This window comes from Microcebus murinus, chromosome 3, assembly GCF_040939455.1.
Source record: "Microcebus murinus isolate Inina chromosome 3, M.murinus_Inina_mat1.0, whole genome shotgun sequence".
NCBI classification, from domain to species: Eukaryota; Metazoa; Chordata; class Mammalia; order Primates; family Cheirogaleidae; genus Microcebus; species Microcebus murinus.
In genome coordinates this window covers 110,223,254-110,247,860 of record NC_134106.1, presented here as the reverse complement: position 1 = coordinate 110,247,860, position 24,607 = coordinate 110,223,254, and the positions used below count along the sequence as shown (strand labels likewise).

At 34.2% G+C, this 24,607-nt stretch overlaps 1 protein-coding gene across 3 annotated transcripts in view; it reads left to right on the top strand.

Annotated features, from left to right (window-relative positions):
- ARAP2 (ArfGAP with RhoGAP domain, ankyrin repeat and PH domain 2) overlaps positions 1–24,607 on the top strand; it is a 177,640-nt gene that overhangs the window by 17,853 nt on the left and 135,180 nt on the right. For all 3 annotated transcript variants that reach the window (XM_012770990.3, XM_012770987.3, XM_012770988.3), the window contains exons 3-6: positions 12,318–12,376; positions 13,485–13,561; positions 14,324–14,415; positions 15,909–16,262. In XM_012770990.3, coding sequence (XP_012626444.2) covers positions 12,318–12,376; positions 13,485–13,561; positions 14,324–14,415; positions 15,909–16,262 — 582 coding nt within the window. The remainder of the gene's footprint in view (positions 1–12,317; positions 12,377–13,484; positions 13,562–14,323; positions 14,416–15,908; positions 16,263–24,607) is intronic.

Below are 24,607 nucleotides of genomic sequence, written 5' to 3'. Positions count from 1 at the left end.
AGCCCCTGCTTTGAAGAAAGAGCTGGAAGGTCAGAGTGATCTTTTTGCACTTGCTGTTTTCCGACATTTGAATTAAGTGTCTTTCATTCAAAACCGTCACTATGCCAGAGTGGTATATTTTCAGTTGCTTCAGCTGTAGACATAAGCTTTGCTTCATATAAAGGCTTGTTGCTCACTTTATATCTTTGAAAATGAGAATTGAAACAACATTAAAATTAGTAGTAAATAATTTAGTGCTAGCTGTGTCATGACGCTATTGTCAATGTGAGTTTTAGGTCAGATTACCCATCATGATCTTTCTTTTCTTTGTGGTTATTATAGTAAATGAAAACTATGCTTTTGAGGTGCTTAGATCATAAAATGAGTAAGTAAATTAAAATATTTTCAGACTTCACTATTTTTCCTTAGGGTTCGTCCCTGTGTTGCAAATAGTAATTGCAAGATTTTGAAGTTTTATTATGTGACTTTTTAAATAAAACTGAATTTTATAATATGAGTTTCTCTCTAGTCAAATAATATCTACAGGTGATATATAGTATCTTCCTTGATATACCAAATAAAATATTTCTTTGTGGCCAGTTCTTTTTAATGTAATTTCGAATTAAACATTTCATACAACTTTTCAAAGAAATATGATCCTGGAAGTGTTTTCCTGATGTGAATCTCTTTGTCTCTCCCTGGACTTCAACTCTCCTTGCCTCCTTCCTCCTAACACATCCACACAATTGATCCTCAGGTCAAATGGGCTGTCTTTGTTCTTGCCCAGGGTTCTTCCCTGAATTCCTGCCTGCTCCTTTTCTCAGGAGGGGTGGGCTGGGTGGGGCTGTGTTAGACAATAACCTCAGGTTATCTTTTAATTCCTATTTCTTGAGAGCCAGATCAGAATTAGCCTTGAAACACTAGCATTTTGCCCATTACCTGCACCTGGAGATCTCCCTAGTCACTTGGAGTTCTCCAAGCAGAAAGCAGCTGCAACCAGCATCTTGCCTTTGCCGTGGAATTCTAGGTTTGTGCTGTGGCCCTGCTCAGGGGAGTCTTCTTAATTCTTGAGACAGGAAGAAACAGCTATCTTATAGCTATTGAGGAGGTACCTTTCTCCTCCTCCCCAGTTTAATGATTTTTATCCATCTTTCATGCAGCTATGCTATCCTTGGCATGACTCATGAAGCCCTCCTCTTTTTTAGGTGAATGTTTTGGGGAAAGGCAAATGGGGAAGAAGTAATGGGAAGGGGATTGTAAGCAAAGCCGCACTGTTGTAGGAGTTTATCTATTATAAACTGATGTAATATGTGGACCCTTTGAGGTCTTTTCAAAAGTTTAAAATCTAAACCTGAAATCTCCAGCATTCTTTGAATTTTTATTGAAAATAAGAATCTTAGATTTTTTTCCTTTAGATGTACATAGACATTCAAAATGGTTAACACTTTTATAGATTTCAATTTCGAAAATGTATTTGAGCAAACTGTGTACGGAAGAGTAATAAACAATTGTTTGTTGCACTGGGTAACAAAAATACAGAAAGTCATATCTTGTTCAAGAAAAAATGTACATTTCACATTATAGCAGAAAAATGCTTACTCACCCTAAAATTAAGATTTTTAAATTTTAAAATTCTTTTTAATAATCTATGAAAATATGCTAATTATTTCAATATTTTCTAAATTTTGACTTGAACATCTTAATAATTGAATCAAAATTTAAATAGATTTATGATTATAGGATAGGCATATCTGCTTGATATTCCTTACAAGTTAAAAAGTCATTACATTTAAACTATATTTTTGTAAATAAAAAATTCTACCTTGTTTGAAAAAGGTATATATTAAACTTCACCTTTGCTAGTAGATTAAAGAAAAATTTCATGATAATAGTTATAGACTTATGTCATGCAATCCTTCTTTAATGATCATTTATTCTTATCCTAAGAATGATTTTTGGAACTTCACAGATTGAGACTTAATTATCTGTGCCTTGTAAATTTCGTGTTATTGGTCTGTGTTGTAGTTAACCCACTCTTATGCCCTCTGAATTCAGATTTTTGTGTTTTGGTTAGATATGAAAACCTCCGGGCAGTTTTGAACTGCTGCCTAATGATTGTGTTTGTTTTTCTTTTGAAGTGAACTCTGTAATGACCTGTATTCTGTTACCAGTTATGAGAACTGCATTTTTTAAAAACACACATTCTGTAAAATGGTAATCCGTATATGGTGTGTAATTATTTTCTGGTATGACTGCCTTGCCTAAGTAATAGGTAAGTATAGTTCATAAAGGAAGATCCTTGACATTACCTTTATGCCACTGCTTTTCTGGGCAGTTTTAGTGATTAAAAGAAAGATGTTAAAAAATATGATACCTGTAGATATGCTTAAACATTCACTTTGATAATCAGAGTTATTCATTGCTTTCCCTTCCTTTTTTATGCAAGTTCTTTAAACATTTTAATTCTGATACCAATGATAGCTGTCTTTGCCTCTCTGGATATAATTCTAAAATATTGTAGACTTGGTGGCTTATACAACAGAAATTTATTTTCTCACAGTTCTGGAGGCTGGAAGCGTGAAATCAAGGTGTTAACATAGTTCAGTTCTGGTGAGGACTCCCTAGTGGCTTTCAGATGTTCTCTTCCTTGTGTGTTCACGTGACCTTTTCTCAGTGCCTGGGCTCAGGGGCCAGAGATCCTGCTCTGGGGTCTCTTTTTATAATGTCACTAGTTCTATTGGAATAAGGCCCTGCTCTTATGACCTCATTTACCCATAATCATTTCCCAAAGACCCTATATATAGCCTTAGGGCTTCAACAGATGAATTTTGGGGGGGGGCACAAACAATTTGGTCCATAAGAATAGTTTTTCTTTACTTTCCTGGAAATTTGTTAATTCTCTAAGTAATAAAACTTAGGCATTTTCAAAGCCCTTACAAACACATTACACACCTACAGATAAAGATTGTTTATAGTAGACCAGCCCATCAGAATTGAACATCTGTAGATTTCCTCTATATTCAGAAAAAAGAAAAAATTGAATTAGGGTTTTAAAAATAATGAAACTTTATGGGGAAAATATTAACAAAACACTAAGTTAATGTGACCTAGAATCACTAATGTTTTTATTTTTGTTATTATTTGGGGTTTTAAACTTTCTATTTGAAAATAAGTTTTAACTTATTAAGAGCAAACTTTAAACTTTCCCTTTTTTGAAATCTGGAAATCAAGCTTTGTGTGTACATACACACTTTTTTCCCCAAGCTCTTTGCAGATGGAACAATTTCTGAACCTATCAAATAATGACATGTATACTCATATGTTTGTGGTACTTGGAACACTTTTTCAACAACTTATTAGCTTGTTGAACCATGTATTGTCCAAAGTACTGAGGTGGAGGGAGAACGGGTATGCTACAAAGATGAAGATGAGGTTGCAACTCTCAGGGAATTTATAGGGAGAAGAGGCAACCCTTCTCAGGATTTGGAGTTAAGCTAGTAAGTCTTTCTTCCTGGTCAACAACTGTAGTATAAGCCTTCTTTAAGAAAGAGTTTGAAAACGACACAAAAACACTAAGACAAAATTATTTATAATTTAGGAAATTTCAAGCATACAGAAAATTATATAAAATAAATATGGTTATTTATTACCATATAACTATAACCATCTAGATTAAAAAAATATTAATATCTTACCATGTTGGGCCCAGACTTTAGTTTGTTGAGAAATGAGTAATTCAACTATTCTGTCTCCTCCCTTTGTGCCCAGAAGTAACCAATATTCAGAAATTGATGTTTTTCCTACTCATGCTTGCTTTTGTACTTTTACTATAAGTGCAGTAGCATGGTTTTAGATGTTTTTGATTTATGAAAATGATATTCTTTTGCAACCTGGTATCTCACTTAAATATTATTTTTGATGTTTGTCCATGTTAATATGTGTATTTTATGGAATAACTGCCGTATAGTATCTTATTAAAAGAAAACACAATTTATTCCCCTGTTAGGTGACTTGACCAAGATCTCAAAAGCATGATAACAAAAGATGATGATGACTGTTGCTGGGCTTTTGATTTTTATAAATAAATCATGCCTTACATTTCAAATTTAGAAGCAGTTTTCAGGATAATAGGAAAATAATAGGACAGAGATGGAAATACAAACTTAACCTTGAATTCTGGCTTTGCCTCTTCTTAGCTGTGGGATTTGGGGCGGGAGAACCTGCCTGCCTTGTTGGTAGGATTAGGATACCAACTCCTACCTCATAAGGTTATTACAAGGAATTACGTGAGTTACAGAAATATAAAGCCCCTAACATATTGCGTTGGGCAAAATATATATTAGAACATAAGAAAGCTTGTGATAATTTATTAGTAGATAAATAAAAATATAAATTGCTAACCTAGAGTTTTCAAAACACCTTGTTTCCTATATTGAGCTAACCTTTCACTTGTAGTTATTCAACTGAACTTGGTTAATAGATTTGGTAATCCCTTGCAGGTGGATATTGAATAATGAAATCAAACTTTTCCCTTTATACTTTATATGAGTAATAGTAAAACCAACAAACTATTGCTTTAAAATACCACTAATGGCTATACTAAAATAGTTGAAAATCTTTATTTATATACTTTTTTTAGTAATTTAATATTTATTTATTAATTTTGATAACAGCGTCTTGCTCTGTTGCCTGGGCTAGGGCTAGAGTGTAGTAGCATCATTGTATCTCACTGTAACCTTAAACTCCAGGGCTCAAGTGATCCTCTTGCCTCAGCCTCCTGAGTAGCTGGGACTAAAGGCACATCCCACCACTACCGGTTAATTTTCATTTTTTGTATAGACAGTTTGGTCTTGAACTCCTGGCCTCAAGTGATCTTCCTACCTTGGCCTCCCAAAGTGCTAGGATTACAGGTATTAACCGCTATGTCTGGCCTGATTTTATTATTTTATTTTTAAATTAAGCATTGTGGATTAGAATGTAAAATATAGACTAGACTATCTGGGTTTGAATCCCAGATTAGTTACTTATGAGCTGTGTGACCTTGGGCAAGTTACTTCTTTGCCAGTTTCCTCTTTAAAAGCAGATAATCTTATTTCTTGTTGGGGCTATATTTTTTTATGTCTATACTTTATATGTGTATATATCATACACACACTCATATGTCCCTTAATGATGGGCACACTTCTGAGAAATGTATCATTAGTCAGTTTCTTCCTTGTGTAAACGTTGTAGAGAATGCTACACAAACCTATATGGTATAACCTACGGTACACCTGGCCTGTTGCTCCTAGGCTACAATCCTGTACAGCATGGCACTGAATACTGTCCACAATTGTAACATTTTTGTTACATTTACCAATACTTACATGGTAAGTATTTGTGTATTCAAGCGTATCTAAACATAGAAAACATATAGTAAAAATATGGTATAAAAGATAAATGATACACCTGTATAGGGCCTTTACTGTGAATAGAACATGCAGGACTAGAGGTTGCTTCAGTTAAGTCAGTGAGTGAATGGGAGTGAATGGAAAGGTCTGTTACTGTACACTACTGTGGAGTTTATAAACATTGTACACTAAATTTATTGAAAATATTTTTCTTTCTTCAATAAGTTAACCCAAAAATTTAACCTTAGCTTACTAAAACATAAGCACATTGTGCAGCTATACAAAAATATTTTCTTTCTTCATATCTTTATTCTATAAGCTTTTTTCTATTTTAAAATCTGTTTATTTTTACATTTAAACTTTTTTTGTTAAACAGTAAGACATGCACACACACTAGCCTAGGCCTATGCACGCTGGGGACCATCAGTGTCCTTGTCTTCTACCTCCACATCTTGTTCCACCAGCAGGGCTCCCAGGCAGTAACACCTGTGGAGCCGCCATCTGCTAGGATAGCAATGCCTTCTTCTGGAATATGCCCTAGAAGACCTTCCTGACGCTGTTTTACAGTTACTATTTTTTTTAAGAGGAAGAAGTATCCTCTGAAATAAGAAAAAAGTATAGTTTAGCAAACACATAGTTGCTTGTTACCATTAATTATTATGTACTACACATACCGTATGTACTATACTTTTACATGACTGACAGCGCAGTAGGCTTGGCTATGCCAGCATCTCCTCAAATGTGCATGCTTTGCAGTGTCATGCTGCAGTGGCTACGATGTCACTAGGAACTAGGAATTTTTCAGCTTCATCATAATCTTGTGAGACCACCGCTATATACATGATCTGTCATTGACAAAACCTGTCTTGTGCAGCACAGTCTACATGTACACATGTTATATACATAAAATTCTGACATCTGTCTGGCATATTGTAAATGCTTAGTAAGAATTAAAAATACTTATTTTCAGTGAAAGGTGTAGAAGGTGTAGAAAATTTGAGTACACTCCACTTAAGGGTTCAAATCAGTAATATGTACTTGTGTTAGTAATATACACATATGAGGAAATAAGTACAGCAGTATAAAAGTATCAAGAATGTAGAGACAATGAGCAAATAAAGAATGAATTATTGGCTGGGCACGGTGGCTCATGCCTATAATCCCAGCACTCTGGGAGGCCGAGGCGGGCGGATTGCTCAAGGTCAGGAGTTCAAAACCAGCCTGAGCAAGAGCAAGACCCCGTCTCTACTATAAAAAAATAGAAATTAATTGGCCAACTAAAATATATATAAAAAATTAGCCGGGTATGGTGGCGCATGCCTGTAGTCCCAGCTACTCGGGAGGCTGAGGCAGGAGGATCCCTTGAGCCCAGGAGTCTGAGGTTGCTGTGAGCTAGGCTGACGCCACGGCACTCACTCTAGCCTGGGCAACAAAACGAGACTCTGTCTCAAAAAAAAAAAAAAAAGAATAAATTATTTTTTAATCTTTTGGTAAAATTCTGTGCTTTTCCCTGCCAAAGACAACTTCTATCCTGACATTAAATGGTAATCACTTTCTTGTTTTAAAAATTTTACCATTTAAGTGTGTCCCAAATAGTGTAGTTTTGCTTGTTTTGTGAACTTAAAAAATGCAGTTATATAATGAGTATGTTTTTGGTCAAACTCATTTTGCTTAGCTTTGAGAATTGTCCATGTTGATGGCAGTGGTTATAGTTTATTCATTTGCATTGCTCTATAGTATTTTGTTACTTAATATGCCATAGTATCCATTCTTACCATTGATAGATATTTCATATTTTCAACATGTATTTTATATATATTTATTTATGTAAACATATTTATATATTTATACTATTCATATATTATGTTATAATTTAAAAATATTTAAATATATGCTTTATAAATATATAAATAATTTTCATAATTATACACATAAATATAAGTAATATATGTATATACTCATATACAAATCAACTTTATTAAAGTGTTTACATATAATAGACTTATTTTAATGGATTTTGGAAGATATTTATACCCATGTGATCACTACCACAATGCGGATATAGAACATTCCTATCCCCATTTTCTGTAAAATTCTCTAGTGACCATTTGCAGTAAATTCCCCTTCTCTGTGTATCAGGCAGCCATCAATCTCACTATAAATTAATATTGCTTGTTCTAGAATTTCATATAAATGTCATCATACTGTTGGTAATCGTTTATATCTGAAATATTTATTCAACATGATGTTTTTGAGAGGCATCCTAGTTGCATGCCAGACTGTTCTTTTTATTATTGAGTAGTCTCTCACAACTTGTTTATCTGTTTGTTGACATATATTTAGGTGGTTTTTCTTGGAGCATATTTACATGCATATGTGTTGAATATGTATCTAGGACTAGGATTGCTGTGTAATAGGATATGTATGTCTTCCACTTTGGTAGATAATGCAAAGTGGTTTTTTTAAAGTGGTTATATGAATTTGTATTACTATCAGCAGTATATGTGTATTCTTCTTGTTTCATATCCTTAGCAACATGTTTTTTTCTTTTTAATTTAGCCATTTAGATATGTGTGTAGTGGTATTTTATTATGGTTTAATTTGCATTTTCTAATGATTAATAAGATTGAATACTTTATAATGTGTTTATTGGCTATTGGCCACATTTATGTCATCTTTGATGTGGTGACTTTTCTAGTCTTTATCCATTTTTATTTCTTTTTGGTTATTTTAAAGTGCATTTTCTGTCTTTTGTAATGATATTTAAGTGTCATGGATACACTATGGTTATGAGCCTTTTGTCCAATATATCTTCCCCTCTACATATTGTTTATATGTTCCTTGATGGTGACTTTTTAATGAATAAAAGTTCTTAATTTAGTCAAATTTACCAATACTTTCCTTTTAATAAAAAGATAAAACTTGTGTCTTAAGAAACATGAAAATATTCTGTTTTTTATCTTCTGGCTTTATTATTTAGCCTATTATACTGGGATTTACAACCCACCTTGAGTTGATTTCTATGTATGACCTGAGATAGGAGTGAAGTTTCACTTTGTTCCATATAGATATACAAATGCTCTAATAATTAAAAAAGACCATTCATTCCTTATCACTTATAGAATGACATCTTTGTCTTAACTGACAATTGAGTTTCTTTATGGGCTCTTTATTGTGCTTCAATAGTCTATTTTTTTTTTCTTTTTTTGGAGACAAGGTCTGACACTGTCACTCGGGCTACTATAGTGCAGCTATGTCATCATAACTCACAGCAACCTCAAAGTTGTGGGCTCCAGTGATCCTGCTGCCTCAGCCTCCCGAGTAGCTGTGACTACAGGCATGTGCCACCATGCCCGGCTAATTTTTCTATTTGTAGAGACAGGGTCTCGCTTGTGCTCAGGCTGGACTAATCTATTATCATTTCATCAGTAATATAGTGTTTTAATTACTGTAGCTTTATAATAAATCCTGATACCTACTGGTAAAGTATATCTTCTCACTGTGTTCTTCAAAAGTCTTTTAGTTGTTCTTGGTCCTTTGTTTTTCATACATATTTTAAAATCAATTTGTTACATCACATGCAAACATACATACCCTGTAACTCTTTTGATTAGGATTGCATTGACTTTACAGATAAATATATATGGTGTTGTTATTTTTGCAATATTCAATCTTTCATGTATTTCTATATTTGACTAGATTTTCTAAGTAAATTTTTTTAGTTCTTTCAAATCTTTTTTTAAATTCCTACATTTTATAATTTTATTGTAAATTCCTAGGTTTTGGTAATTTTATACTATATCATACCATTTTTAATGTTTCATTTTGTTTGCTGATATTTAGGAATGGAGTTGACATTGATATTTCAACTCTATAAACAGCAAATTTGCTAAATTCATTATTTAAACAACTTTTTGAGGTATAATATATGCATAATAAATTGTAATCTCTTAAAGCATGTAATTTGATGAGTCGTGAAAGATGTGTAAACCCATACAAATTTTTTACCACAGTCAAGAAACAGTTCTATTACCCTTACGAGTTTTCTGGTGTCCTTATTATAGTCCATCCTCTTTCACATGCTCATACAGAATCATATGGGATGTGTGGTCATATGCCACACAATGTTTTGGTCAGTGCAAGGATGGACCACGTATGTGACGTTGGTCCCATGAGATTATAATGGCTATACCATATAGCCTAGTGTGTAGTGGGTTGTACCATCTAGATTTGTATAAGTATACTCTGTGAAGTTTGCTGAATGAGGAAATTGTCTAATGACCTATTTCCCAGAATATATTCCTGATAAGCAATGCATGACTGTACTCCTTTGTGTTGGATGCTTTTCCTCAGCATGATGATTTTGGGATTTATTCATATTATTATGTTTATTCTTAATTTTTCTTTTAGTAATATTCTCTAGGGTCCATATGCCACCTTTTCTTTTTTCTTTTTTTTGAGATAGGCTCTTGCTCTGTTGCCTGAGCTAGAGTGCAGTGGCGTCATCATGGTTCACTGCAGTCTCAAACTCCTGGGCTCAGGCAATCCTTCTGCCTCTGCCTCCTGAGTACTACAGGCGGGACCACCGCCCCCAGCTGATTTTTCTATTTTTTTGTGTGTCTGTTTTGCTTGCGCCGGTTTCACACTCCTGGCCTCAAGAGATTTTCCAGCCTCAGCCTGCCAAAGTGCTAGGATTATAGGCATGAGCCATCCTGGCTGGCCACCACCATTTCTTTGTCATTCACTTCTGATGTCCATTTGGTTTTTTTTTAAGTTGATGACTATTGAGGATAAAACCATGAAGATTTGAATACTGTTTTTTCAGTGAACATCTGTTTTCAATATTTTGGAGTTTATAGGATTGAAATACCTGGGCTATTTTAAGTTTGGTGAATGTTTATCTTTATTTAAAAAATGCTAGTTTTCTATAGTGAATATACCCTTTTGTATTCCTGCCAGCAGTATTTAAAAGTTTCAATTGTAACGCATACTCTCCAACACTTCATATCAGTAACCTTAGTTTTAGCCCTTTTAATGTGTGTGTAGTGGTATTACATATTCATGTATCTTCTTTTTTGAAGTATCCAGATTTCTTTCACTTTTAAACTGGAATTGTTTTTCTTAATACTGGATTGTAAGAGTTCTTTTTTATTTTGGACTAGTACTTTTTTAGAAGTATGTGACGTTATAAGTTTTAAATTTTGCTAAGATTCAATATTTCAATTTTTTTTATGAGTTTTGGTTTTTTATTTTATTTAAGAATTCTTTGCCTACTCAGAGGCTACAATGATTTTCTTCAATGTTTTTCACCATTTCTTGAGTTTTATCATGAACATTTAGGTCTAAACTCCACTTTGAGTTAATTTTTGTATAGAATGATGTAAGGGTTGATATTCTCTTCTTCTTTCCTTTGAGATAACCCATTCCAGAAACATTTTTTGAAAAGACCATCAAATTTCTAGTACAGTGCTTTCAAATCTTTTTCATAAATCAGTGGACCATAGCTGTGTGGAATTATATGTGGATTTTTTATTCCCTTGCCTTACAAGTTTGTACTTTCAGCAGTGGAACACTGATTTGATTACTGTGATTTTATACTAAGTATTGAAATTGTACAGTATAAGCTTTCTGATTTTGTTATTCTCTTAAAAAGTTATTCTGACCACTCTAGGTCATTTGGATTTGTATATAAATTTTAGAGTCCCCTTGTTAATTTCTATTTTACAAGCTCACGCCTGTAATCCTAGCACTCTGGGAGGCCGAGGCGGGAGGATCACTCAAGGTTAGGAGTCTGAGATAAGCCTGAGCAAGAATGAGACACCATCTCTACTAAAAATAGAAATTACCTGGACAGCTAAAATATATATATATATATATATATATATATATATATATATATATATATATATATATATAATTAGCTGGGCATGATGGTGCATGCCTGTAGTCCCAGCTACTCAGGAGGCTGAGGAAGTAGGATCACTTTAGCCCAGGAGTTTGAGGTTGCTGTGAGCTTGGCTGTAACCTGGGCAACAGAGGGAGACTCTGTCTCAAAAAAAACAAAAAACAAAAAACAAAAAAACAAATAAGAGTTGTTCCATTTCATCTAAGTTGTTGAATTTATTGGCATAAAGTTTTTTAATATTTTTAGGATTTGTAATGATGTCCTCTCTTGTTTTTGATATTAGTAATTTGTGTCTCTGTCTTTTTTTATTTTCCTTTATTGATGTTTGTCAATGTTACTAATCTTTTAAAAGAACCAGCTTTTGGTTACAATGATTTAAAAATTTTGTCCATATCTTATTTCATTGAGTTCTACTGTTTTTTTATTTCATTACTTCCAGTTATTTGGGCTGACAAATATCTATGAGAAGTTAAGGATGTCCTGATCTTTAACTTTAGATGGAAAATAGAACTCTTGCCTATAGTCCTCTGTTTCTACCATGTTTATCTCTGTCATTGCTGTTATTGTATTGCATTCTAAATTATTACCTATAATATATTTCTCCCAAAACTGTAAGATCTTTGAAAGAAGGTGGTGTATGTATTATCACATTATGTTCATAGAACCAGATACATTTTTGACTCAATATTAGAAAGCTAATGACAAAAACCTATATAAATACTGAAATCTAGTTAGTAAATTTGTTTCTATAAGTTGTATGGCTAGTAGTTTTGAAGTTACTTTATGTGCATGATAGCATTGGACAAATACATTTACTTATTTTTGTAAATTATAGATGTGAGAAGAAAATACTTGTTAAATCCGATGGTATCTCTTTCATTAAAGCTATGTAGAAAAATGCATTTGTGGAATTTGGTCCTTCTGTTTATTTCAAACCAGACTTATTTTTTAATATTGATTTTTCTACCCAAAAGAATGTATATCTCTGTAATAAATCCTTTACTCAAATAGGAACTCATAAATATTTCCCCCTTTCCTTTAAGCTATTTCCGTGAGAGAAGAAATGTTGCTACCTCAACTGGAAAATCTGTGACATGGCAAAGTGAGTCTATGTGTTTAAAGTCTCTGTAAATTAGTTAGCACTCAATTTGATAGCCTTAAATGTGTTATAATCATGGTTGAAAAGGCAGCCCACCTGTGGTATAGAGAATAATGGGAATAACTGTCTTCTAGTGTGCATGGTTACTTCAGACACTTTTAAAAGTGAGTGAATAAAAGATAGTAATATACACTCAGACTTGTGGGAATTTATACATGCTAATGTAAAAAGCTTTTTAAATACAAGCTTCATTTATCATTAGCCACAGTTGAAGGCGTTTGACAAAATTAAATGGTTTTTAGCAGTCTGAGCAACAGGACAAAGATATATGGAAAGTGATTTTTGCCATGGTAACAGGAAAGGGCTAACACTGTTGCTCTGGTAAATTGATCAGTGACAGAGGCTTTTCTTACTTTTTGGTTTTGTTTATACAAGTTCAGGAACATTCTTTTTGATAATACAATGTCAAACACTTGACTAAACTTTTAAAAAAATTTTTCCATAGCAGAAATGCAAGTATTGAGAATTCTTTCTTGTAGATCAGTGCAATTCAAGGGTGGTGGAAATTGTCTTGAAATAATTTATTTACAGGTGTGTTATTAGCTATGGTATTGGAGGAATTATATTAAGTGGATTCTGGGATTTTGCATGATATCTAGCTGTTATGTTAGTGGACTTTTTATAATTGTTTATTGTGAATTATAATAGAATTAAGATTAATTTTCCATCATTTAGTTTATTTCCTTATCTAGCAATTACCATTGCTAATGGTACTGTGACAGTTTCTGTTGTATGTGGGCAGTGTACTTGGTTATATTAATGTGGATTTTAGAGGCTAGCAAGGACATATGTGACAAGTTACAATTTAAGAAACAGCCATGTGTTGTGTTTGTGAGCTGAAGGGTATATACGGTGAAAGCTGTAACAAGAGGACCACGGGAGAATTGATTGGGGGACAAGAATTATGAACATAACTTTGGACTCTCACAGAATAAAGCTGAAGTTGTGATATTGCTATAAAATAATTAAACACATGCTTTTTTTCCTTTTTTAAAATGATATTTCATAATATTCACATCTTTCCATTCTCATCCCATAATTTCCCCAAAAGAGTCAAATGAAGAGAATTCATCTTCCATCTTTCCTTATGGAGAGACTTTTCTCTTACAGAGACTAGAAAATTCCAAGGTTAGTCCCATACATTTAACTTTTTTTCCATAATCAGTTTGTTGCTTTTCTGTCTATATATACCTCTTCATTTTCTTCTAAGTTATTAATATTTGAGGAATGCATTATAATGAAGAATGAAATTTCTAGTCAGTAAAATTATGCTAAATCTATATCTTTAAAAAATATATATCCTAAAAACATTTTCATTTTAATTTCAGGAATATAGGATTGTGAGTTTTAAAAATTTGCCACAAGGTAAAGTTACTTTAATTAAAAACAAAACAAAAAACCCATAAAATACAGAAACTCTAGATTTTGCTTTGCCTTGTGTACAAATGCAGACTTCCTAAGTGTGTAGGCTTTCAATTATTTATATATTTTAATTATTTGGTTTATCACTCAGTCTTTCCTCTTCAGTGCTTGTGCTCTTTTGTTATTTTATTTCTTGGTCTTGATAAAAGAAGTGGGAAGACAAAAATAAAGCAAGGGAATAAAATACGTGAATTTTGTTCTTGGTTAACATCTTCTTTTTTTCTTAGTTGAATTGATGATTTACTAATGATTTAAGTAAAGTAGTAAAAACAGGCATCAAAAGGCTGCTGTTTAATATAGTCTTACTAATTGATTTTTTTCTGAAAATTTTTCTAAGCAATTAGACATCTATTTAGTAAAATTAAACTCAGCTATTGTACATTTTTGTAGGATATTGCTAGACGCACAAACAGATACACACATGAATCCCAAAACACAAAACAATAATCTATATATTTTTTAATATAGAAAAGGTCTATAAAGAATGAATTTTGGACCCATGAGGAAACACTCAAAGGGAAATCAAGTACTGCAGGGAACTCTTTTATCATCAGATCAAGGTAAGAGGTCATGATTGATGATGATTAATTCTTTAAAATTAACTGTTATAAAGTGTTTTCATTCATAGAATAAGAAAATAGCTTATATTGGTAAATCTTTCTAAATGATTCCATAACATCAATTTTAATCATTGAAATATTAAATTCAATTCTGTGAATTAAATATATTGTTATATTCTGTGGCAGATTATTTTTGTCTTTCCCTAATTGAAACTACTACCCCCCCCTCCAAAGGAGCAAATATGTGGTGACCATGATTACACATTAAAGACGAGAATCTTTGTTTGATATAAAGGAAGAAGGGGCAATGCAAAATATCACTGTATAAGTTGTGGAATTTTGCAAACATAATATATCCTTTTTATTAGAGATTCACAATTGTCCAGTTATTTGGATCATATGTGAATGTGTAGGCACCAACTTAAATTTTATTTTTCCCTTAGCTTTTTTGGAACTTGGCTTACTGGATCATTACTGACATTCATTTTATTTTCTATTTATCTTTCATTTTCCAAGGCTGACACTGTTGTAGGTTTCCATCGGTTAAAGCTAAATAATTGAATATCTTCAGTAAGCATTTGATATGACTCTATTATAATACGAAACATGGAAGGGCCAGCATACATTAATTATTCTTTAAGGAAGTAATGGTTTTTAGAACTCTGTGTACAAAAGGATATGATTTGACTCCAGGCATAGCTCTCTCATTGATTAGGGAAACAAATTCTTGCAATGAGTTTTAATTTACATATATGACAGAGTGAATCTATTATGTCATTCCTTAAATCTATAGGAATATGCTTAGTGATTATGAATGTGTGGCAGTAAATGTTATGTTACATAGCTTTTACCTTCTGGGTGTACCATGACCCTTTCTTGCTTTCTAGCGGGCAATGTGCTGCAGTATTTTTCCTCATTAGCGTTGCCAAGCAATACTGACTCTCTCAGCAGTCAGACATAATCTCGGTTTTATTACATTATGGTGGAACATGGGGTCTTTGGAGTTGATTAGAGGAGAGCAGAGAGGGGACAAGTTGGAAATAAGATCTCCACACAGATAAGTTAGTGATTAATGATGTTGCCCAGAGAAAAGAGATTGTGCTGGCCACTTATTGTGCCATTGTAGATGTTTAAATTATGATGCAAAGAATATGGCTAATCTCTATCCTTACTACCTACACCCAACCCTCCAGAATAAAAGCAACAGATTAAATTATGCATAAGAAAAATGTTTTAGTGGTGTCCAAATATGCCATATTGGCATATTTGAAATATGCCAATGAAAGATTTCTACTTAATAGATAATGAAAGATAATGAAAGATTTCTACTTAATTTTTCTGGAAGAGTTTTACAAATTATCCGATGGGTTAATTGAAGTCTAAGAATTTCTTGGCCTTAAATTTCAGTTATCAGTTCTTTAAAAATAAATGTCACTGATGTTTTAAGTCAGATATAGCACTTTGAAATGTTAACACCATTATTTTCCATTTAGCATATATGATAACAGGAAGGAGAAAATAAGTGAAGACAAAGTAGAAGATATTTGGATACCTCGAGAGGACAAAAACAATTTCCTGATAGACTCTGCTTCTGAATCAGAATACTCAACAGTAGAAGAATGCTTTCAGAGTTTAAGAAGAAAAAATTCAAAGGCATCTAAATCTAGGACTCAAAAAGTGGCGAATTTGGACTCTGTTAATAGGCACAGTTATCCGTTAAGTTCAACAAGTGGAAATGCTGATTCATCAACCGTTTCCTCAAACTCAATATCTCCGTATGCCTGTTTCTATGGATCATCTGCAAGGAAGGTTAAATCAGGGTGGCTGGACAAGCTCTCTCCTCAAGGGTATGTATTTATTCATTTCATAAATGGCATATTTTCAAGTTTATCCATCTCTAATCCTACCACCCCAACTGTTAACCTAGACACACACACACACACACACACACACACACACACACACACACACAGAGATGCAGTTTTTAGGGACTTTCAGTACACTTGCAAATGCTGTTCTCTAGGCATAAAGAGAGAGATGTGCAGTGCAATGCTGCATTAAGGTTCTGAATAGCAAATTAAAATGCGAAGTTATGAGCTCATACCTATGTTCTTAATGTTATTTTCTAACTTCACACCAAAATGCACTATCCTGTATCCTAATATGTAGCAAAGAAAAACAACACAGACAGAGTTAGTGTTACTCAGCCTACATTCTTTAGCTTTTGCTCACATCATAATAGTGTTCTGTTTGAGGATACAAGGCTTATTGTAGTTAGGAAAAAGTACGTCATTTTTAGATTGAGATCTTCACTGTTATTGATTATTGTTTTGATTTTTTGTATGTTGCACAGAAGGTCAGAATCCCTAGAATATTATACTTTTCAAACAGATTTATCCTTTCAGATGTTTACAAAAAACTTCTGTCCCTTAGGCATTTTACAGTACTGAGACATCTTTGGGGAGGGATTATGTTTAATTAGAGTTGTTTTTTGGCATCTTATTTTTGGATGTCATTTTGAAATATTTACTTGAAATGTTTCTCATGAGGTATTAAATTATTTTGGAATTGAACCTCTCATCTTTAACTTGCTAACGTGGCAAGTCACCACCAATGTGCTGTTTCTTCTACTATTCCCTTGAAAATGTGCATCATTTCTAGAAATCCTTGGTTTGATTTAAAATAATAGGGCTAGCAAAAAAATTACCATAAAAAGCATTAATTGACTAGTGGGAGCAGCGATTACATTTCTTAAGAAAGCAAAAATACCCTAAAACTTTTGTGGTTAGTAATATGTTAATACTTCATATATTTGCATCATTTTAGGAAATTTGATTTTGAATAAACCAATGCAGAATACTTCTTAGTATCAGTTATCTTGTGTCACTCCTTTCTGGTTACATTGTGATGACAAAATCATCTGCTGTGTGTATTGCCGTTTTTTATCAGTCATTGGTATTTATTATTAGTAAATGCATATTCAGATATTAAAAGCATGAGTCCGTACTTGAGTCTACACACCAGTGGAATGAAACAGTGAGCTTGAATATTCTGGAATCTTTCATTTATGTAAAATCATGTATTTTGGGAGATCTCAGTGCTCTCTCAAAGTGCTCCTGGAAGAATTAGCAGACCCTGGGCGTAGAGCCTCCTGCAGCTGTGGTTTCCTGTGTGCTGGTTTCACACGCTTCACAGGGTTGGTCTGTTTGCTCCAGGCACATTGACAAAGCTCCACCATTATTGGTCACCTCTGGGACAGTTAAAATGTTTCCCTCTCTCTTTATCAGAACTTTGACTTTCCATTCTTTTTATTCTGAACCTAAGGTTAGATGCTTTAAGTTTTCTAGATTTATATTTTTTCATTTTAGCGGAAATAATTGAGTTTTTTGGCTTCAATGTTTTATTTGTATTTTTTTCCTGGATACTAGGATGGAGATAGGAAAGTAAATGAAGGAGCTTGTTATCTCACCAAGAAATTTAAAAACTCTTCTACATGATTACATTGTTGTGACTTGAAAGAAATATACGTAACTGGCCCCAAAGCATGCATTAGATCAGAAGTAGAACCTGGCATTTTTCTTTTTCTGATTAGACTCTGTAGGCTATTGTGAGGGTGTTTAAGATGCTCATTAAGCACACAATATAATGCCTACCCACCTCTTATGCAGAGGTTGTGGAGCCTTGTTTAACTCTTGGCCACATGTCCCTCTGGTGCAGGTGGCACTGATTGAAATGGCATTCTTAATTCCACAGTGCAGGGGTCAACAAACTTTTTCTATAAAGGGTCAGATGATAAATATTTTAAGCTTTACAGCCATATGGTCTCTGTTGCAACTATTTAGCTCAGCAGTTGTAGCAAGAAAGCAGGCAAAGATAATATGTAAGGCAATGAATAAGGCTATGTTACAATAAAATATAGAGGCTATAAAAAGCAGCAGTTCTCCTTGGGGGCCTCTGTACTTGCTTCTCTTTCTGCCTGAAATGCTCTTTCCCTAAAGAACAGCATGGCTTGGACCTCTTCGGCCAAGTTTATGCTCTCCTTTGCCTTTAGGCCCTAAACCACCAAAATCAACACTGCGACTGTTCCTCTCCCCGCTGCCCCTCGCTCCCTTAGATATTTTCTTCTTCGGGGCTCCTAGACCAGGTGATTTCTGCATTGCTTTTGTTGTACTTTGATATCCTTCGTAGAACATTACCTAGTGCGTGGTGGATGCTTAATATTTGTTGTTGAAAGAATCAGTAAAAACCTAGCATTAGACATTGTTTTTTCTTTTAATTTTTCTAAAGTAGCTATTTAAAAAACATAGAAGGACTTCGTAATGCAAATTGCTGAACTCAACAATAAGCATATGAAAATCTGTAGGTGCTATTGATAGAGCTGGTATACATTAAGAGAATAGTGAATGCTCAGTCTTTTTTATAATATGTTTCTCTCTTAAAAACATATCCATGAATTATCAAAACACAGTTTTAGAATAACCACACTCCAGTTTATACTTTTTCATGTAGCTTTTGAAACTGTCTTTTGTTTAATGAGTGGTATCAAACAAAATAATTCATGATCTGAACTTATTTCACATAGTTAAGTGTCTATTTGCTTTTGAAATGGAAATGCCAATTCTGAGTCAGTGCATAGTATATGAAAACTGTCCAATATTTAGTTAAGAAAATAATTGTATAACATCATGCAACAAAGAAATACTGAAACATTTTCAAAGTATGAAGTTATTTAAGTATTTGAATAATCTAAATATAATATGCCTAAGACTAGTGGTTTTAAAAAGTATATAAAAGAAACTTGATGAAATGTCAAAGTTGGGGCTGTTACTAGTGTTTCAAACAAGGTGAAAAATTACTAAATGATACTTGCTTTAATAATATCTCACTGGGTTTTGAGTATTTAAAAAAAACATTCTTCTCCCCCACCTTTTCCCAACTGTAATTAATAAGCTGCAGCTCTTCAGCAGATCTGCATGCCTATAAATATGAAAGACTAGATATAATTTATTTTAGTATTTCTCAAATATGTAACTCATAGAAGAAGTCCTGTAAATTGCTATAAAGGAGGACATGGTTGAAGGTGCTGCCCCTTTTGTAGGAGATATATAAATTGCAGTGTCTAAGTATATCTACAATAAGGAAACCCTTTTGACTTTTTTTTTTTTGAGACAGATACTCTCTCTTCTGGCTAGTGTGCGGTGGCATCATCATAGCTCACTGTAATCTCAAACTCCTGGGCTTATGTGATCCTTCTGCCTCAGTATCTGGGACTATAGGCACATGCCACCATGCCCAGCTAATTTTTCTACTTTTTGTAGAGACAGGGGTGTTGCTCTTGCTTAGGCTGGTCTCAAACTCCTGACCTCAAGCAATCCTCCTGCTCTGGCTTCCCCAAATGCTAGGATTACAGGCATGAGCCACTGTACCTTTTGATTTTTTTTTATAACTTATTATTTTCTAAAGATGTTTGGGTGTTCAGCATACTAAGCATGTTTATAAAAACTGCTATGTATATTAAGAAATTTGTACTTTACTTGATAAGATGTTTTAGAATTTTATTCCTCAGCTTAATACCTCTTTTGTTACAGTTTTTAAAATTTTTTGTTTTTAATGAAAGGGAAGACTTATATGACAGTGTGAGCCTGAGACATCAGAAGCTCAACAGTTAACTCAGCAGTTTGAGGTGGAGGAGTACAGGGATGAGCAAGATGTGTTCCTTGCCTTTGTGTAGCTTCCATTTGGGGCAGAAAAGAAATATATACAGATAACAGTAAGACCAAAAGACAGAGTATAATAATTGGTACAGAAAAGTTCACCGAATATAGAGTCATGAGGTTATAGAGGGTTGAGAAAGCATTTCTTCAAAGACTTTCTAGGGAGGAAAGTAGCAGTTGAATTGGCCTTTGGAAAATGGATAAGATCTTAACTGACATTTTTAGATGAAATGCTTTTCTGGCTGGAGAGAGTGGAAAGGCCCTGAGGGGCGACATCTGGAGTACTGACACACAAGATGGTGAGCAGGGTAGGCCAAAGCAGAGGTGGGGTATTTTATTGAAAATGCAAGGCTTGGCTCTAGGACCAGGAGGGAGAGACGACCAGTGAAAAGCATGTTCAGGCTGAACTGAGAACTAGGGAAATTGGAAAAGCCAATGGTCAGTTACCAAGAAAAGGTCAGATGCCAACCAATGGCTGGGTGTCGAGCGCTCAGAAGCTAATAGGATGTGAGTTGGCGGGAGTTTGGAGTTTGTACTCTGCATGCCTTTGGGGGTGACCGATTTCCCAGCCAAAGCCCAGTCTCCAAGGCTGCGTCAGTGTGCTGTTCCCCACCCGGGTGCTCGCGCGTCTGAGCGCCTCACATCTCTGGTGATGCTTTTTTCTAGCTATCCTTTCAGTGAAAGGCAGATGTTGTGGGGAGTTGGCAAGTCTCCAGCTGACTAGGGTGTTATCTGTCAATCACCTTGTTGAGCTTAAAATTGAATCTTAAATCCCTGATAAAAAAGTATCCTTCTATAACTGCAAATAGATTTATTGTTTCTCAAATCACTTGCCACTGGTAAAGATTATGCCAAAAAGAAATGTTTTAATATTTATTTGCAGTTTGAGGAAAAATAATTCAGTTATAGCCTCCATTAAAATAATGTGGTTAATTCTTTTTAGACAGTCTAGCTGCAGAGAAATGAATAGGGCATTGGAATCAGAGACTCAAGTCAGCGTTGTCAATGTTGCTATGTGACTCAGTTCCTCCGAAGCTGCATTTCCCACATTAAAGTGTAAGGTCAAGACTTCTCTATGGGATCATTTAGAAAAGTAGGTAACTTGGGGCCTGACTCTTAGTTGGTGCTGAGTAAACCTCAGTTTTCTTTCTCTTCAGAACAACACCATTTTATTGCAGGTACCTTGGATAATATTACCAAAAGTATGTCCTAGTCAGTGTTTACCTTGACAAATATAAGGTAAATGAGTCGTGTGTTCACATTGAAGTTCTAAAATTCAAATATTTAGTTGTTATGAAAGCGAATAGTTTGTGTCAGAAAGTTCTACATGGCTTATTAAAACAAAATAGCAAATTTTCCTCCCCTCCAACTTCTTCACAAGAGGCAGACACTTTCAACTTATTTTATTTTTATTTTTTTGAGACACAAGCTCAGTCTGTCACCCAGGCTGAAGTGCATTGGTGCAATCATAGCTCACTGCAACCTCAAACTCCTGGGCTCAAGCAATCATCTTGCCTTAGCCTCCCAGGTAGCTAGGACTACAGGCATGCACCACCATATCTGGCTGATTAAAAAAATTTGTTTTGTTGACATGAGGTCTAACTATGTTGCTCTGGCTGATCTCGAACTCTTGGGCTCAAACAATCCTTCAACATTGGCCTCCCAAATTGCTGGGATTATAGACATGAGCCATTTCACTTGGTAACTTTCAACTTTTTTAGTAGTCTCTCTTGGTATTTACTTTGTGTTTCTTAATAAAACTTTTATACTGATTTTTTTGGTTTTACAGTGTTAGGAATTAATTATTGATGTACCACCATGAAAGATCATATTTACCAATTTTCACCACTGTCCCCTTCCCTTGTAGCATAGACATAATTCTCTTCCTTTTAATATAGTTATATAAAATATTTAGGTGATAGCTATAATTTTGTTTAATTAATTAATTCATTCATTATTTTGATACGGGGTCTCCTCTGTTGCCCTGGCTAGAGTATCATAGAATCATCATAGCTCAAACTCCTGGGCTCAAGCAATTCTTCTGCCTTGACCTCTCGAGTAGCTAGGACTACAGGCATGCACCACCATGCCTGGCTGGTATTTTTATGTTTTGTAGAGACAGAGTCTTGCTGTGTTGCCCAGGTTGGTCTCGAACTCCTGGCCTCAAGCGATCCTCCCACCTCGGCTTCTCAAAGTGCTGGGATTATAGGCATGAGCTACCGTGCCTGGTCTATAGTGTAGTTTTGTATTCTTACGACTTCAAATGCTACTCATATTTGAGCTATGTAGCATAATACGATTGATTTTTCTTTCTTTTATAGCTTTTAGTTTTCCTTGGATTAATAATTGATTTTTTTTGTTTGCTTAATTGTTTATATACTTATGTATTCATTTGAAAATTCTTCCTAAGAGCTATAAATATCAGAAATAACTAAGATATATATACCTATCAATTTTATTATTCCCAGACACCCAAGAAGACTTTAGTGTGGGCTGGCTATTCTCCAGGCTGCTGCACAATTAGCGTCCTGAGAGCTCCTCATTATCATCTTGGGGATTCTCTGCGCCTCTCTCCTGTGTTTTTGTCTTTCCTGAATCTCATGTCATTGCCTCTCCACCTTCTGCCTTTCTTTGGATAAAGCATAGTTCCTGGAAGCTTCCCAAAAAGATAGATAGGATGTAAATTTTTTGAGACCTTGCTTGTTTGAAAATTTCTTTTTTTTTCTAACATGCTTATTGATAATTTGGAAATAATATTCTCTCCAGATCAGCAAACCATAGGCTTCTAGATCCCTAGTGTTTCTAGAGCTACTTCTGAGAAATCTGATTCTTGGTCCTTTCTATATAGGCTATTTTTCAGTTCTAGGAGATTTTCTTGTTTATTTCTTCAATAACTTTTCTATTTTTTCTTTGTAGAATTCCTAATAGTTTGGCATTAGACCTTTTGCCCCAAAACACTGATAAAAATCTAGCTTTTTTATTTTTCATTTTTGCCAACTGGAAAGTTTCTCTAATGGTATTTCTAACCTACTTTTTTTTTGTTTTTTCTTATATCTTGTCCTTAATATACAAAGTACTTTCTTTTCACTATTTTTTAGTAGCATAGTGTTATTGTTTTATATATGCAATGTATTCTCTTCTCTGAGAATGTTAATACTTTTTTTGAAGCTTTCATTTACTGTAGAGTCTGTTTCTTTTACATTTTTTTTAGGGAGTGGGCTCTTCTACATCTTTTACCTTTGAGGTGTTTTCCTCAAATGTTTTGTTAATCTTGGGCTGTTTACTTTAAAGTGAGATACTGCAAAGCTGATCGGAAGCACATAGGATCTGATGGGTCTTGCTGTCTTTTTTGTAAGATGATCATGGTTGGCATTTTCCTAATGTATTTTGATGGAGAATCCTCATGCTAGTACTATTGAAATGAATCTTCTTCCTGAGGGTTATCAGCCTGGTAACCAATTTTTTGGAGCTTAGTAGGGAAAATGGACTTTGAGTATCAATAGTTATGATGCAGAATTTTACTCTGCTGTTTTTAATGCAGTTCTCTACTTTCAGCCATGCCAGAATCTCCCAGTCCAGAGACCCCCTGTTTTACCCTCTCCAGTGAATAAAATTCTGTTCTGCTGAATAAGGGGTGGGGGGCAGTTTCCCAGTGGTGTGAAGTGAGAGAAGGATTCTGGGATGGGATGGTGAGTGGTGTGAGTTTACCTCTTAAACTGCCTTTCCATACATCTTCCCATTCTCTGCACCTCGTCCTTTGGGGCTGGCATTTCCGGAGACTTCCTGAGGCTCTGGGGAGTGGGGGTGCGTAAATCGGTTTTCTTCTTAATTTGCTCTCATGCCAGTTTAGCAGTCAATTCTTACCCTTCTATCTGTTTTCCAGATTTCTAAATATTGTTACTGTCATCTACTTCTCTGGTTAATGTTGTTTTGCAGGTATTTATTTTTATTTATACCTTTAATCCTTTGAAGTCTTTTAGTGCTGTTTGGGGAGGAGTAGAAGTAAATGCAAGCTTTTAATTGATCACCTTAACTGGAAGCTGTTTCATGTTGGAATTTTTAGAGTAGGACCGCATAACATAAAGAAGTGTGAATCTTTTAACATAGATTTTCATATGCCACTTCATGTAAACACTAGACTTTTTGTAAGTATTTTATAAATTGTTAAATGCACATTAAAATTCAGCCTTTATCACTGATTTCCAAAAGTCTTTATAGTCCCTGAAATTTTATGTTGAATACCTTTTTTGTTGTTGTTTAAAAATGTAGGTATAGCAGAGATAGAAGTTGTGATTAAAGAGAATTTTTGTTTTTTGGCCACAACTCATTTGGTTGATATGATCTTAGAAATTATCACTTTGGTTTGCTTAAAAATAAGGCCTTTTAGAATAGAAAAGTGCTAGAATTTTATAGAAATATTTTAGTAATTCCTTGCATCTCTCTCTATAAAATACTTCATTACTAATACTGCATCATTT